General features: G+C 48.4%; 1 protein-coding gene across 2 annotated transcripts in view; it reads left to right on the top strand.

Annotated features, from left to right (window-relative positions):
* Positions 1-17679, top strand: part of NAV2 (neuron navigator 2) — a 373160-nt gene that overhangs the window by 338390 nt on the left and 17091 nt on the right. For both annotated transcript variants that reach the window (XM_029956497.1, XM_029956496.1), the window contains 6 exons: positions 292-464; positions 8446-8599; positions 9891-10053; positions 10777-10877; positions 12942-13037; positions 14805-14973. In XM_029956497.1, coding sequence (XP_029812357.1) covers positions 292-464; positions 8446-8599; positions 9891-10053; positions 10777-10877; positions 12942-13037; positions 14805-14973 — 856 coding nt within the window. The remainder of the gene's footprint in view (positions 1-291; positions 465-8445; positions 8600-9890; positions 10054-10776; positions 10878-12941; positions 13038-14804; positions 14974-17679) is intronic.

Genomic DNA, 17679 nt, shown 5'->3' with positions numbered 1-17679 from the left:
CTCATCCTCCCGACATCCATCTGCTGAGCCAGGCTCTGTCTTGCTGTTGGCATCTAGCCCCGAAGCAGGAGTAGGCATGGAATGTCACCCACAGGTCTAGTCCTTTGAGCTGTCAGCACCAGATAACTCTTCTTCCCTTACTGCACTGATTCAAGAGAGCTGTTGGGAATCTGTCATTGGTTGGGGGGGGACGTGGGGAATTAATTGCTCTTTTGTCTGCATGTCTTTGTGTTGCCGAGGCGTGGGTGTTGAGTGGCAGCCCCTGCTAGGCTGACAGTCTCGTATGTTCAGTTACGCAGCTCCTTCAAGCAAGCCTTTGGGAAGAAGAAGTCCCCCAAGTCTGCATCCTCTCATTCAGACATCGAGGAGATGACAGATTCTTCGTTGCCCTCCTCGCCAAAGTTACCGCACAACGGCTCCACGGGTTCCACTCCGCTGCTGAGGGGCTCTCACTCCAACTCCCTGTAAGTCTGTCTGTCAGGGACATGCACTGGGCCGACGATGCCTTTGGCCGCTAGGAATGCCGTGAGATAGGAGTGGCTCGGTGTCCTGTTAGGAGACATGTGCCCTTGGGGTCATGTATGTCTGGTTTCATTGGACTGGACATGTTCTACCAATGTTTCAGGACTGGAGAGGTTGAAAGGGAAAGGAACCTTCCGTTGTCCCAGTGGCATCACTGTGGTAGCCATGGGCAAGTCGCTTCACCTCTCTGTTTCCATTATTCTGTTTGCCAAAGTAGGATAATGGTTGTTGGATACTTCTCCTGTCCTGAGAATTGGACGAGATAAATGGATGTGAAAGAACTACAACCATATTACTGGGAGGGAATATGGTATTATGCGTGTTCACAGTTTTTGCTGAAATTCCAGTTCATTTTCGTGACAGAACTTAAAGAGATTATACCATTCTTCTGTGATCAAAATTTGGTTTTGACTCTTTCTCCAATGTCAACACTCAGCATTTGGAAGTTAAAAAAAATGGAGAAGACTCCGTGACAAGTCTCTTTACCAAAGAGTTCCATCTTTGGTAAAATGATTCATCACCATGAACCCCCCTAGTGAGTTAACATACAGTGCAGTATTGATTTCAGGAGTAGAATTCAGGGATTCGTCATTTACATACAACACCCAGTGCTCATCACAACAAGTGCCCTTCTTAATACCCATCACCCATCTAGCCCATCTCCCATCCACCTACCCCCATCAACCCTCAGTTTGTTCTCTATCATCAAGAGCCTCTTGTGGTTTGTCTCTGTCTCTTCTCTCCCTCCCTTCCCATATATTCATCAGTTTTGTTTCTTAAGTTCCACATATGAGTGAAATCATAGGATATTTATTGAATTGACTCATTTCACTTAGCATAACACATTCTAGCTCCATCCACATCATTACAAATGGCAAGATTTCATTCTTTTTGATAGCTGAGCGATCCCCTAGCAAATTTTATTTATTTATTTATTTTAATGTTTTGTTTAGTTTTGATACAGAGAGAGACAGAGCATGAGAGGGGGAGGGGCAGAGAGAGAAGGAGTCACAGAACCAGAAGCAGCTCCAAGCTCTGAGCTAGCTGTCAGCACAGAGCCTGATGCGGGGCTCGAACCCACAAACGTGAGATCTGACCTGAGCCGAAGTCGGAGGCTTAACCGACTGAGCCACCCAGGCGCCCCTCCTAGCAAATTTTAGATGAGTCACTTTGTACAGAGCTCCTTGGGAGCACAGCTGGTTCTCTTAAGTGAGATAGGTGTTTGCTCACGTGACATTGGCTTCTCCGCTATTCCTTTGGCAACTACGTAGGTAGAAGGGAAGAGTCATCTTCCCTTGCCCAGCCAACCTCCCATGATCTCCACTGAGCACCCACTGATCATTGCTCCATCAGAGGTATAGGGAGACAGTCGTGTGCCCCATCTACTAACAGAAGGCCAGACGCTGCAGGCAGGATTGCATCAGGAATGGCTTGGCATGGACAAGTCGGGACCCAGGTGTCAGCTCCCTGCTGCAGTGAGAAAGATTACCCTTGCCCCATAGGACAGCATTCCCTTAGAGACCATGGTATACTGGGCCAAGAGTGGAAGAATTGGAGCTCAGGTGTTAGTAAGATGAGTCAGTGCCCAGGAGAAGAGAGCCACTGCGGCTGGGGTCCAAAGAGCCACTGAGCTAGGGAGGGACAAGGGAGTGGGGCATTGTAGACACCTCAGTTTCCTCATTGGTGAAAAGAAGATTAATTACATCTACTTTCCTGGCTATTTGTGAGGGCCCAGTCAGATACTGTGCATGAAGGGCCTCCTTCCCCTTCTCCTTCAGCCTCAGGAAGCCAGGGGTGTGGAGCTGCCCCGATGTCCACTTAGCCATCCGGCCTTCCTGCTGAAGACAGCAGCCTACATGAGTGTCCGAAGGCCAGCTTACCAGATGGGTGCAGGCCGTGTGGACAGGGGGCCAGCCAGGTCTTTGCAGCACACCAACCACGTGGTCACTATGGACGACAGAAAGTGGAAGACAGGAAACAGCATAAGGCCTCCACTTTTCAGCAGTTCTACCCACCCAGGAAGCATGGCTGTGTTGCAGGGGGGGGGGGGGGGGAGTCTCCATTTTACTTCATTAGATTAGCAGCTCTTCTTCTCTTGAGGAGCACCTGGTAAGTGGGAAGCCACTAGAACATGCACTTCATTATGGGTGAGGGTAGAAACCTGGGGAGGAGAACGGAGAAGACGCTGAGGATAGACCCACAGTTTGTCCCTGTAATCCCTGCCCTAGGCCCGTGTTCTTGTGTAAAGAATTAGGCAGATACCCAAGAGCGGGAGTCCTATATGACCTGCAAGGTGCCTCAGAGGTTAGTAAGAGGCCAGTTGCCTGTAACACACAAGCACTTCGGTGTCTCTGAACAGGAGAAAAAGGAACTTCTCACCCATTCTTTGTTTGTGGATTTAAACATTATATGTTAACAACCCATGTGGATAGGGCACTATTCTAGATGTTCTGCAGAGACCTAAGATGATATTAATTAGAGTCCCGGCCCTGAGGATTAGGAACCAGTGGGGACACCACCCAGTGTAGCTCATTTCACTTCTGAGTCCAGCTCCATGCCAGGCACCAGTTACAACGGCGTACAACATGCATAAAGTTCAATTCTCATATACCGGGGTGAAAGGCAGGCATCAAACAAGTAAATCTGAATAAATTAGAAAACAGTGAGCTCAGGGATAGGTTAATGCTAGGAATTACAATAGGGAGGGTGTTGGGATATGGAGTACTTGGCAGCAACTGTACATAAGAGATGGTCGGGAACGGAGGTGACATTGCAGCTGAGACCTTCACGACCAGAAGGACCACTGGTTAGTTCTGGTCAGTAACACTAGTTGCTGTAACAAATGGAGTCCCAATGCTCAGTGGCTTTACGTATGACCATTTGTCTCTGTTCACTGTGAACCCAGCACAGATATTCCTCATCATTCAGGCAGCTTGAGTGGAAGGCTCCTTCCATCTTGTGGGCCAGCCATCCCACGAGAGTCCTCTGCTGAGGGCTCTGTGTCCAGCCAGCAGGTGGGGCAGAGGAGAGGAGAGAGTGCAGGGCTTTCTCTTGGAGAGTTTTATGGGCCAGGCCTGGAGACCCATGTCCTCTCCCCACAGAAAGGGGCCATCCCAGCCACGAGGGGAGAAATGAAATCTCTGCACCCAGGAGGGAAAGGAAATAGGCTGTGGAGAGCAGGGTAGTCTTACCCCAGATAGCCCAAGGAGCCCCAGGTGGAGACAAAGTTTGTGTGTCTGGGAAGAAGGGATGCCCAGCATGTGACCAGTGTGGCTGCATGATAGGAAGTAGGGAAGCGGCAAGGAAGCAAGCCAAGGAAATAGGCAGGGCCAGAGCACGGGAAGCTTTGAAGTCAAAGTAAATTTGCATCTCCTATGTGTGATGGGTTATCAGCCATTGGAGAGGTGTGGGTTTTTTTTTTTTTAAGTTTATTTAAGTAATCTCTACACCCAATGTGGGGGTCAAACTCATGACCCCAGCTTCAAGAGCTGCTTACTCTACTGACTGAGCTAGCCAGGCATCCCAGCCACTGGAGAGTTTTAAGCAGGAATATAAGATCGTCTGAATTTATGTTTCACAAAGATGAGTCTCCTTTCTGCAGATAAGGAAAAGCAACCACATAAGAGGCCAATAGCACTTTCCTCCCCATCCACCCCACTCTGGCCTGGTTCCTGTCCTCTGAGCACTCCAATCACAGACACCTGCCCCCCAGGCCTTGACCCTTTCTTTGTCCTCTTCCTGGTACACTCTTCCTCTAGATATTCTCTTCCTTTCGATCTCTGTTCAATGTTGCCTTCTCAGTAATGCCTTGTCTGTGCACCCTGCATAAAATAACACCCCCTGTGACTCTCAGAACCCCCTATTGCCCCCCTTGCCCTGTTTTATTTTTTATCATGGCACATAACACCACCTGACATGTAGATCTCCCCAAGTTATGTGTTCTTTGTATTCCCCACCATCGCACAAAAATCTACAGTATAAGCTGCATGGAGGTAGGTACTATTGGATTTGCAACATTCAAATTGTAGGTGAGACAAATGGTAACATACAGCAGTGGTGAGTCTAGATATATTTAAGGTGTGCAGGAAGAAAGTTGACAGCACATGGTGATGTGGATTATGAGGGAAAGAGAAGAATAATCCTTGAATATTCCTAGATTTGCAACTTGAGTACCTGGGTACGTGGAGGCGTTGTTTCTTGAAATGGGCAGGAGGTGCAGATGCGGGGTGGGGGCGTCAGGAGCTCTGGTTTGGCCAGGTTACGTCAGAGCTGCCCAGAAGGCCTCCATGTGGCCATGCCAGCCAGCCTGGGACTCCTGGAGGCATAGATCTGGGAGACATGGGCTCATAGGTGATATTGAAAGCTGGAATCTAGAGGGTTCTCCGCGGGGTTGAATGGAGATGGAGAAGAGCCAGAGGGCCTAGGACTGAACTCTGTGTGCTCTGAAGAGAAAGGAGAGCAGCCAGCGAGATGGGAGGGGGTGGGAGGAAACCAGGAGCAGAGAGAAGAAACTGCTGGGAGAGGGTTGTAGCCAGGTCAAGTGCTGCTGGGAGGAGGAGGAAGACAGTAATGCACTGGGCTGTGTAGCACTCCCAGCGGCCACTGCGAGAATGCTCCCTCCAAACCACTTTTCCCGTAGGGACCGGGCGGGGCAGACTCTGGGCACTGCTGACCTTCTCTGACATTCCACAGCATCCATACACACTGGAGATGTTTGTTTTTGGTCTGGTTTTCCAAAGGGTGGGCAGAGAGCAAATGCTTCTTTCCAACCTTGAAGGGTTTGTAAGAATGTGCAAATCTAGATGTGAGAGGAAGTTCAAAGAAGAAACCCGAGGCAGAGAAGTGGACGGTGGGATGGGGGGCTCAGAAAAGTTCCTACCCCATGGGCGAAAGGAATGGTAATGTGGGAAGGCAGTGTTTCCCACACTGGAGGCATTTAAAATTAGGTATGCCACCAGTCCTGCCTTTGGGCCGAGATCGCGGGACGATGGGAGTATCATGTTAGGGTCTGAGTAGGGGAAAGTCTACATCAGGCTGCTTCAGGAAGTAGTCCATGAAGTGGGTGAGTGTTCACTGGGTGCCTGCTGGAAGTAATTCAGGAGCATGGGCTCTCGAGTTAAGTAGGCCCATGAGACTTGATCCGGATTTTGTCATTTGAGAGAGGGAGGAGGCTTACTATTGTTGGGTTTCTTTGCTAATATTTATTTATTTTTGAGAGAGAGAGATCATGAGCAGGGGAGGGGCAGAGAGAGATGGGGACAGAGGATCCAGAACTATCTCTGTGCTGACAACAGAGAACCCAAGGCAGCACTCCAACTCACGAACTGTGAGATCATGACCTGAGTCAGAACCAAGAGCTGAGCACTTAACCTACTGAGCCACTCAGGCGCCCAAGATTCTATCATTGTTAACAGGCATATTAATATCTCTAGGACTAAGTCTCCCCCTTTTTAAAAGGAGATCATGCAATACCTCTTCATAGAGTTAGTATTGGATGCAGTAAATTAAAAAATATGCCTCACATGCCTGGCACAGTCGTTTGTGTATTCCATATGCATTTGCTCAGCACCTATTACGTGTTGATCAGTGTGACCAGACACCAGAAATGACACAGAGAACCCTGGTCCTGGAGTAGCCAGCCAAACAGCGGGTAACCTGTTGAGTGCAACCAAATTATCGGAGACAAAACAAAGGTCTAGCATGTAGGGAATCAAGGGAAAAGAGTACTTCCCTGGGGCTCTTGCTCCTCGGGCTTTGAGCCCCACGTTGTTGGGTGTAGAGATTGCTTGAAAATAAAATCTTAAAAACCCTTAATTTTCAACAACATCTCTGTGTTGAGTAGGACATCCCTCTCATGTCACCTTGCAGTTGTGTGTTTCTGAGAACTGGACTATTTGGGGGGGAGGGGGGGTCACAGTACTCTCGGTGCACTTACTCTCAACACAAACTTTATCTTCATTTGCTCATCTTTGTAAAGTCACTGGCCAGGTAGCTCGTGTGACACATCCCATGGAGGTGGGTGCTGAAGAAGTCTCGTCTGTCTTTCTGAGAAACCTTTCTGGGGAAAATGTAGAGATCGTGTGAAGGAGACTGGGGCAAAGCGCCTTGCCTGGGGGTGCCAGACGCACCAGACTGATGGTGTGAGTCAAGGCCAACTGTTCTCTGCAATGAATCGGAGGCTTCGAAGTCTGTGCAGGGCGTGGTTTAGCAAAGCCTGGAGTGTCACAATGGAATTTTGTTCAGACTTTGCACTCCATTTAAACCAGGAGACCAAACTCTTCTCTCAAGAAGAAACTAGTATTTGCAAGCTCCCACTGCAAAACTTGCAAATTGGGAAGGCATGACCGTTTAGTTAAACCTTACAAACTGTAGGCTAGTCAAAGCACAGAGAGGGTTGAGGGTTAGGGGTGGGGCAGGATCTGAATTCTAGACACATTTTCTAGCCCTCTTAGTCCCAGATCTGTTGATGTCAGTTTCTCGTAGGTATAGACTGGGAATGATCATAATTTCAGGAGTCAGACTTTTTAGAAGATTTTGAAGCCAAGAAACGCCCTTGGCTACTAACAACTTTTAAAAATCGGAGGTGGTTTTCCTCTCTCTGCATCCCTCAAATGAAAACCATTAGGTACAGGTCAAGAAAATAATAACAAAACGATTTGGCTCCTCAGGTGTTAAATTTTTCTTCTAGTCCTTTCTGCCCCCCAAATACAATTATACTTCTATCAACAGTTATAAATGGTTCCCCCCTGGCAATGAGCACTTCCACGCCCTCAACCAGTTTTACAGGTCAGGCTTTTTTTGGCCTCAAATCCAGGATTTGGTCTTGGAGAGCGGGCTGCACAGTTATTTCTGCAGAGACCACGTGTTCATCGTCTTTCAGGGATAATCAACTTCAGCTTTGTAACTTTAAGAACATGTCTTTTTTTTTTTTTTTTCCAGCCTTCAGTCCAAGAAATGCCAAAGCTTATTCTGAATCACCCCTCACCCTAGAACCAATGGTCTTTGAAATCAGCATACCTTTTTTTTTTTTTTCCCATAGAGCCACCTTTTCTAACATGGCAATTCATCATGACTTATGATCTTCCACGTAGAGCTGCCTTGCCAGGTATCTGAACAGGGACCCTAACTAATTAAGTAGGCAACCAGCCTAGAAGGACCACCTTTAAAGACAGAGGGACTCCATGGGGTCCCCTGATCCTGCCAGCGAGTGGAAAGGATGACACTAGGCCACGCTATTGCTCAATTTTCACCTAAAACTGACTTCTGTGTCCCATCACCTTGTCTGCTGATTCCCCAAGATGTTTCTCTTCTTCACCAAGAGTTTATTAAGTGGTGGGATTGGGTAGGGGAAGGAAGGAATGTTGTTCTCTCAAGACACTTTCAAAAGACTGAGTTTTAGAACGTGACCAAAAATAGACTAACTCCCTCCATGGGAATCTTTAGGTTACTTTCACTTTTGGGCAAATAAAAATCACTCCTTAGCTTTCTGACCTTAGAGTGTCTAATCTTTAAAGCAGACAGCTGACCTTCCTTCTCTGAGTGGGTTTAGATCTCCAGGATCACGTGGTGTCATCAAAGGGGCCCAGCTGTGTACACTTTGGGGTAGGGGGTGCTGTCAAGCCCCAAAGGTTACTCCTCCCTTTCCCAGCTCCTGTTTATCCCAGGGTATTGGAATTTTGCTGAAAGGCACACCAAAGCCATTCTGATTGCCAGAGCTCTGCAAAAAAAGTTTGCGGAGGAATAATCCAATCTGTGAGTCTCAGGTGCTTTGATACTGTTGCCTCCAGGAAGCACTGGGCAGCTGGTGAGGCAGGGTCACTGCTGCACAGACCTGCTGATGGATGTGGACCAGCAGTCGGTGGAGGACTGGACGGAGATGAACTCAGGGCTGCTCTCATCAGTAACACCTTCCCCCTTCCCTAGAATTTCAGAGTGCATGGATAGTGAAGCAGAGACGGTCATGCAGCTCCGAAATGAGCTGAGAGACAAGGAGATGAAGCTGACAGACATCCGCCTAGAAGCCCTCAGCTCTGCACACCAGCTCGACCAGCTCCGGGAGGCCATGAACAGGATGCAGGTGAGCCCAGGAGGGCGGGCTGAGCCCGAGGCTCTCTGGGAGTGACAGGAGGCTGCTCTCTGCCAGGCTAGGGCTGCATACCATTGCAGCCCTCTGCTTTCCTAGCCTCTTTCTCTCTCTATCCTCTTTTCCAAAGCAGCAAGCTCCTCCTTTTTTCAGGCCCTCCCGATGTTGCCCAAAGATGAGTCTTTTCAAAGTATAGGAGGAACCATGCCTCTCCCTTCTGTGTAACTTGCAGTGGCTCTGCCATTGCCACTTGCCAGTTTATTTATTTATTTCTGAGAGAGAGCGAGCTGGGGAGGGGTAGAGAGTGAGAGGAAGAGAGAAGATCCCAAGCAGGCTCCGCACTGCCAGCCCAGAGCCTGACATGGGCTCGAACTCACAAACTGTGAGATTGTGACCTGAGCCAAGACCAAGAGTCAGTTGCTCAATCGACTGAGCTACTCAGGTGCCCCCCTTTTTACTCTTAATCTCCCACCCACCTATTCGCAGTTCCACTTTCTAGACTCTACTCACCTGCCAGAGGGAGCCCCCTGCTCTTTCTGGATGCCCAGGAATTTCTGTTTCATCTAGTTCCTTCCATAAGGATCCCTTTCTGCACATCTGAATTGGACCTGTCCCTCAAAGTTTAGCCTCTTAACTTGCAAAGTTTCCCCAGGTCCTGCATCTAGAAGCATTAGTGCCCTTGTCTGAATTCTTGTAGATTTGTTCTTACAGCCCCTCACTTGCACCATGGATGGGAAGGCATTTGGGGTTTCTGGCTTTTTTTTCCCCCTTTTTTTGCATCACTTTCTCTGGCTCTAGCAGCAGTGCTTTGCACATAGTAGATTTTTTCTAAGTAATCATAAAAATGGAAGAGCCCATGGGAGAACAGCATTTCCCAAAGAAGGTTCCATAGAACATTGGTTCCACAAGAGACTCTGTAAAAGAACTCCTCGGCCAACTGTGTTTAGGGATGCCACGTGCTGCGAGCAGCTCATGACACCTCTGAGTCCTGCGGGAACGACACCTGTCTCTTTTTCACTTCGGACTCGGGAAGCAGACTCTGGGAAACATTTCTGAGTTCTTTTCAGAGGCCGTCTCTCCAAAAGGACGGCCCTTGCCCTGCCAGACGGGCCTCACATATAGGCAGACAGCAAGCACAGCCGAACCTCTCAGGCGGTATGACTGCCTGGGCCTCGCCTGGGAAACCCCCTTGATTCCTGCAGGGAACTTTCCAGTCCCTCCTCCAGAAAAGGCTTGTCCACGTTCCCTCCACCTAGTAAGTGAGCCTCTCCCTTACTCTTCGCAGAGTGAAATAGAGAAGCTGAAAGCTGAGAACGACCGGCTGAAGTCGGAGTCTCAAGGCAGCGGGTGCAGCCGGGCACCCTCCCAGGTGTCCCTGTCCGCCTCCCCGAGGCAGTCCATGGGCCTCTCCCAGCACAGCTTAAACCTCACCGAGTCAACCAGCCTGGGTGAGTGGCATCACGGGGCTGGGGGCAGGTCAGGGCCTGCAGCTGGCACTCCACTCTCCAAGCAAGAGCCCCGAGATAAGCAGATGGACAGATCAATCAAATGGAGAGGCAACAGGCGTGTGTGCACTTGGGGTGCGTGTGTATGTCTGGGTGTGCGTCTGCTACCAACATGAGCCCAGCCGTTAGACTGCTGTCATGCTTTGCTCCAGTGCCCCGAATTCTCCAAGCCGTGTGCTTGGACCCTCTCGTCCACCATGCTGAGTTCTGTTTGATCCATTTGAAGAGGCTGTGACCGGCAAGCTGACTGCTGCGTAGAAACCCCATGGTAGCAAGTCCCACTTGGGGCAGTGGCTTGGTCTACGGTCCTCCCACCATCAGGATGGATTCCAGGCTGGCACAGTAGTTAGCCAACATGATCTAGGTTTTCTTTGTAAGCATATTGAGGCTGACGCTTTGATTTCTTATCCATGATGCTGCGTTGCTGTCATTTTGGTTGAGCCTCTGCCTCGCACTTGCATTTGGCAAGGTACATCGTCAGCCTGCTGGTTCCTTGGTTGGTCCACCATTGGTTTCTGTGGTTGCATTCTCCATTCCGCCCGCCCCCCGCCCCCGCCCCCCGACACCTGGTTTGTCCCGCTGCCGTGCCGACAGGCAGCGGGGGTGTCGGGAAGCTGGCTTTGCTGTCCCCATGTGCCTAAGGCTGTTGATGTTTTCCATTCGCAGACATGTTGCTGGATGACACTGGTGAATGCTCGGCTCGGAAGGAAGGAGGCAGGCATGTTAAGATAGTTGTCAGCTTTCAGGAGGAAATGAAGTGGAAGGAGGTTAGTTGGATCCCTTTCCCTGCTCTGCTTGTCCCCTCCCCAGGTAGAACTACCTAGCTTAGCGATGTCATCATCTCACCGCATCACCTCAGCATCTAAGGTGATCCGGAAGTACTACTAACCCCTTCCTTCTCTAACCAGAATCCCGGCAGCATCGTGACACAGTTAGAGTGAACAAACAGCCCTTCCCTCCCTCTCGTGTTTGGAAAGTCTAATAAGGAGTACTAAAAATAGTCCCCTGCTGCATTTCCATGGAACCAACTAAATGCCAACGTCAGTCAGAAATGGCTTTTCTGAGGTCATGTGTTCCTAACGCGCTTCAGGGGCAGCTAAGCACAATGAGCAGCACAGAAGGCCCAGAAGCAAGCTGACCAAACCCAGCTGGCCCAAGAACACGAGTTGTGCCCGGTGCTCAGAGACTGCAGACAACTGGGACACTGAGGTGGCCAGGTGACACACATGGCTAAGAATGAAGCCCGCGGGACGTCCTGACTCCCCAAGGCTAAGGAGTCTGTTTTCTGAGTAGTTTTTGTTCTTTTCCAGAGTCTGAGGAGGCCACACCCGCACTAGGGACTATTTAGGGGTAGGGGTGGGGGGTGGACAAAGTTGATTTTTAGCCATTGATTAAATCCAAATGACCATCTCATGTAAGTGGAGAGACACTTCACAAGTCAATATTTCAAGTCCTCTTTGATTTTTTTTGTTGGTTGGTTCTTAGCATTCTCGCCAACATGCTATTTGTAGTCTTGGAGTGCTAGGGAGCCCGCAGCGCCCACCAACCGAAGTATCTGCAGCCATACTTTCTTTGCCAGAGGATTCCACTGTGTGGATGGCCTTCTAGTCCTGCAGAAGGGGTAGGCCCAGAGTTTGGGGCTGCCAGCAATGTTCCCGTCATCTAGCCTAAAAAAATCCAACACGTGTAAAGAAAGAGCTCCATTTTTCAGAGCTTAACTAGTGATAGGACTATCAGGAAAATCCATTCTTGGTAGATTCTTGTAAAACAGTTCAGGCAATACCTGTGGATTTGCATCCTTCCAGTGGTCCTACACACAAACAGTTTGAGTCCCTTTTAAAAACTGGGTCACCACAGCATCCAGATGAAGGTGGTTGACCAGATGGTGTCACCTCAGTTTTACAAGCGAGCACCCAAGGCCTGAGCGTCACTTACCTCAGATTCCAAGGTGGCTGGTGAGGCTAGATCTTCTCACTGTGAGACTGGTGCTCTTTCTCTGCTTATTTTGCTTAACTGCCACATATGCCACTGTCCCCCGTTCCCTGCAGCCACCCTCATATTTCTGCATCCTTACGAGCATGTCAGTTCTAAGATTCTAAAATCTAACAAAATGGAATGTTCTCTTAGTTTTTCTGTTATCATTGTGATTAGTTAGCCCTGACACTGCAGAACCCTGTGTGCACAAATTAAAAAAAAAAATAGAAAAGGAGTTTTTTTTTTTGCAAGCTTCCAAGAATTTTGTTTCCTGAAATGAGTATGTTTTAATTAGCAGAAAAGCAATAAACGGTCTTTAAAAAGAAGAAAAATATTGAACATACTCTATCCTAAGGGAGTTTAAGCTCTAGCAAGGAGAAAATTAGATATAAATATCTAAAAAGAAATAAGTATAGAATATATTAGTATATAAGTTACATACAGAACCACTGAAGCAATGTGTGCTCTGAGCCTGGTAGGTTAATCACTGAAGGCTTCCTGGAAGAGGTGAGTTTGCAAGGAAGGTTTGGAAAGGGAGAGATGGCAGATAGAGGGGAAAGCGTTCCAAGCAAGGGATGTGATCTCACACCTATACAATGTATACCTTTGGTAGAAGGTTCTAGGTTCCAGAGAGGAGATCCTCTTTTCCTGAACCCGGATTACTATTTTTGCAGTGGAACGGGGAAAGATTTTAAGATTATTGCATTCGATATAAGTTGTATCTGGTGTTAAAACAAACAGGACTTTTATTCCCCTGTCAAACCATTGGTGGAGTTCTAAGGCCATCTGAGTCCTTGCTAAACTCTGTCAAAAAAGATTCACCTGTTTTTCACCTGCATACATTTCCTTGCCCTTAGGATTCCAGACCACACCTCTTTCTTATTGGCTGCATTGGAGTTAGTGGCAAGACGAAGTGGGATGTGCTCGATGGGGTGGTTAGACGACTCTTCAAAGTAAGTGTCTACCAAGATGGCTACAGTAGTCTGCCTAAAGTGGGTGCCTGGGCTCAGGGAGGGAAGGGGCGGTTTGAGTCCTGAATGTGGCCACTTCTTGGGCTTGCCCCCCACCCCATCCTTCTGTCGCTGGGACATGTGCCCTGGCACTTGAGAAACAGGAAAACGGTAAGTGCAGACTGATGATTGGCCAGACTGTTCTTGGCTACCCTTGGCAATGGTTGGCCAGCCAGTGAGGGTCATTTCCTTGGCCTTAATCAATTACGTGAGCCTCTCATGGTGAACTTCTTAGGTTCAAATTCTCCCTTCACCTTGGAATCACGTCCTGTTGAATACACTTTGGCGTGAGTGCCCTGTGGCCAGAGCTTAAACATTAAATTTCCTTTCTTCATTTCGGGAGGATTTGACCTGACTTGCCCAGCATCCTTGCCAACACTTCAGAGTCTGTGATTTGTGCTTCAAGGAACATTACCATCTGATCAATGGCCAGAGTCAAAGATGTTGGCATAGCTATTTTTGTAGTCGTTCTAATCATCACTGGAGTGGGTGGGTATTTGTCACAGGAGAAGTAACTAATGAGTACTGAGGTGAACATTCAATTACAAGGAGGTTTTGGAAGAAGCTTTTCATATGTATTTTTTCTATTGCCCTGAAGTGACATAAGTGTTCATTAATCATATCCCCTGAGTAATAATGGTAACTTACACTTTTGGTGCCAGAGATCATGCTAACGTTACCCCAATTTATTTTCAGGCCTGTGAGGAAGGTCCTATTAGTTTCCCACTTAAAGATGAGGAAAGTGAGGCTCCGATCATGTCACTTGCCCAAGGTCATGGACCTAGAAGTCAGCCATGTTGGTCTAGTTGAGCTGGTCTGACTTCAAAACCTAACTTAACTAGTACACTCCAGTCTCCTTCTAGCATCTGGATTCGGGTGGCTTCACGCACAGGGTGTTCCGGATTCTGACCAGAGATCATTCCCCATCTTGGCAGGGTGTGGAAATATGACTGGGCAAGAGATGTGAATGGCAGAGGGCAGACCAGTCCTGCTGCCTGGACCCATAATTCTGCTGATGGGCATTCAGGACATCCTTGGATTAAAAAGACAATGTTTAGGCTGAAGAGACTGTGGGATGTCAGAAGTGAGGAAATGAGATCATTAAAGGCAGAGAGGCCTATCCTCGGTATTTCACGTCGGTCATTGTCCGGTCACCACCTAGCCCACATGAACTCGGTCCATGTTCACTGACCTGAAACCTTTTGGTCACTCACCTCAGAGGGAACACCTTCCAGATTAAACCCAAATTTTCCTGTTTAAAGATCAGGAGCTGTTTTTCTCTTGTAGCCCAGGGGCTTCTTTTGTTTGTCATCAGTGTAGTCTTTGCTCTGAGCCAAGGGGAGGGGCCGGTGGAGAGATTTCTTGTCACTTTCTCGTGAATTTTCCAGCACTGTTCACAAGCCCTGGATTCTTAAGGACTTCAGCTGAACTTACACAAAACAGCCTAAGTTTTCCTTGCTTGGTTCATCCAGACTAAACGTTCACGACCATGTTAGGGCTCCCCCCACATCACTAACCAAATAAATCTGTACTTTAAGAGGCTTGTGATACTCAGGCAGCATCCCCATAGAAAGTTAGCTCTTCTTACCTCGTTCTGCAGCCCAGTTTCAACCCAGGCGTCAAATGAGAAAGAAGATGATCATAAATCACCCAAGGAAAACATGAGTCATGGGCAGATTTCTAGCCACATCTTGGTTTTATTCTTCCCAGGAATACATCATTCACGTCGACCCCGTGAGTCAGCTGGGGCTGAATTCGGATAGCGTTCTGGGCTATAGCATCGGGGAAATCAAGCGCAGCAATACCTCGGAGACTCCCGAGCTCCTTCCCTGTGGCTACCTGGTCGGCGAGAACACGACCATCTCCGTTACTGTGAAAGGTAATTCGGCCAAGTGCGGAGGTCCGAGTTTTCAGGAATTGCAGTTTTTGTTTTGTGACTTGGCAAAACACGGTTGGAAACCATGGCCACAATTTTGTTTGTGCATGTGTGTGTGGGTTGGTCTCTCCCGGCTCCCCTCCTGCCCCGGAACCGCAGTCATTCTTACCCAAGCAAGTTGAACGGTTTTTGGCTTTTTCAACCACCCCTGGAAACAAACAATTTTAGTCTGTTGATGAAATTATATAACAAAAGCCTTCTGACTCTGAGATGATGGAATCTTAATAACCCTGCTGACATGGGGCTCCACCAATACCAAAGGATCACTCCTGCCAGCCAGCCTTGGACGTGGTCCCATTCTATGGATGGGAGCCACAGTCTGCTCGAGAGCCGTCGCTCGGAGCACCCTGATGAAATTTCTAAAGCTCTTGCCCACACACAATCCTGCTGGTGCTTCCAATTGCCTCATCTCCCGGGTTAAGCCCCAGGCCAAAGCGTATTCCTTGGAACTCTAGGCCCGCAAAGTATCTTGTGAAGGGAAAAACAGTGTCACGGCCAAATAAATCTAGAGTACTACATTATTATACCCATTTGGGTTTAGGGGAAGGAAAATAAGAGTGTGCTGCTGCACTAACTCTGTCATTTAATACGCTAACCCCTGCCATTAAAAAGGTTGTTTAATCCAGTCTGACACAAATATATTTGAGTGCAAACCCCCTTTTCCCTGTATTTTATGAATCCCCTAAAGAATGGATTAATAAAAACTACATGAGGCTCAACTTTCAGGTTGTCCCATTTTTAAATTCCCTGGAAGGCACAGCTCTTGACTGTAGTTTTTTTTTTTTTTTTAATGTTTATTTATTTTTGAGACCTAGAGAGACAGTGCGAGCAGGGGAGGGGCAGAGAAAGAGGGAGACACAGAATCCAAAACAGACTCCAGGCTCTGAATTGGCAGCACAGAGCCCGATGCAGGGCTCCAACCCACAAACTGTGAGATCATGACCTGAGCTGAAGTCGGATGCTTAACCGACTAAGCCACCCAGGTGCCCCTTGACTGTAGTTTCAACAGTACACTTTTGGGGTTTTTTAATACAAGCTTTGTTTCCTGGTTGGAAGGTTTTCCAGAAGCACCTCACTGGTCCTTATCAGCAAAGATCTATACACTTGCCCTGACAGTGGCAAGCTACATGTTACTACTCTTTGAGCCTCACACACAACCTTCTTATCTGGCCAGCAAGCAAAATTGCACAAATGTAGCCTCAGGCTGCAAGTGGCAGAAACCTACCCCAAACTAGCTTTAGCGAAGAAGGTAATGCACCTGGAAAGTCCAGGAATACATTTCAAACACTGTGGGATCCAGGTATCCCAACGATGCCATCAGCCCAGCCCCACCTCAGCCTTGCGTATCAGCTCAGTTCTCTGCATGTGACTGCTGAAATGGTCCTGGTAGCCCTGATGCATCCTTCTGGCTTGGGATCCACCAAGAAGAAGAATGTCCTCTGGAAATGTATGACAGAAGATTCTTAGAGGCAATTCTGGCCCACCAGGGTCAAATGGCCATCACTGAACCAGTCATTATGACTAGGGAGATGGTTTGGCCCAGCCTGGCCCCAATCCCACCCCTTGGTGGCCGAAGGTTCTGGGTCAGCTCTCCTTGAACCACCTTGAACAAACTCTCCATCAGAAAGAAGAGTCCTACTGTAAGGGGCGGGGGGGGGCGCACCAGGCCCACCAAACCAACGCTTTCTCCTATATCGCTGGTTCAAGCTGCATTCCGTCCACGCTGGTGAGCACAGCACTGTCACTCGTAGGCGACAGCTGAAAGAAGTGATCCACTGCAGAGACCAGACCTCTGCACAAACAGTGACAGGGTGGTCTGCTGCAGTGGGACATGCCACCCCACCACGGAGCCTGGTCCGCCACTGCTCAGCATCTCGAGGGATCGGCTCCAGTTTATTTATTATCTGTTTACTTATTTACTTTTCTATTTCTTAGAGAGAGAGCACGAACAGAGGAGAGGAAGAGAGAGGGGGGGAGAGAGAGAGAGAGGAGAGGAGAGAATCTCAAGCAGGCTCCATGCTTAGAGCAGAGCCCTATGGGGGGCCTGATCCTACAACTCTGGGATCATGACCCGAGCCAAAATCAAGAGTCAGATGCTCAACCAGCTGAGGCACCCAGGCTTATTTTACCAGCTCAGGTTTATTTTCAAGTGACACTTTGCCTGTTTTCTGGCAGTGCTTGAAACTTATGGCTTCAAGGCATTATAAACCATGCAAGGGTTTGCGCCGAGAGGTCCGTGGGCTGTGGGCGGTCCACGGAAGGGGTACCGGAGGCAGAGGATGACTGGGCATGCCCTGAAGTGAGTTCATCTGCAGAACAGTCACTTCCAGAGGGTTTAGGGCAAAAGACTGAAAGAGCAGCTGATATGTAGAGATAGTTGTTTTCATGGGGTTTTTTTCTCTCTGATTATAAAGTTTAGACTAGAGACCCTGCACTCTGCACTTTACATCAAGTTTGAGCCAGTGTAGACTACACTGAGCTCAGTACCAGGAAAGTTTCAGGCCTATACTCAGAAGGTAAGTCATTTAGGAACCTCCATCTTGGTCATTCTGGAATAGTCCCCTGCATTTAGGGACTGGTCTCGGTTAGGGGAGGATTAGAAACAAGCATATAAATGCATTTGAGGGGTTTGCGGTGAAGAAAAAATGG

The sequence above is a fragment of the Suricata suricatta genome, chromosome 11 (assembly GCF_006229205.1).
Source record: "Suricata suricatta isolate VVHF042 chromosome 11, meerkat_22Aug2017_6uvM2_HiC, whole genome shotgun sequence".
NCBI classification, from domain to species: domain Eukaryota; kingdom Metazoa; phylum Chordata; class Mammalia; order Carnivora; family Herpestidae; genus Suricata; species Suricata suricatta.
Note: the sequence above shows the minus strand (reverse complement) of the source record. Positions and strands in the feature narration are given on the sequence as shown.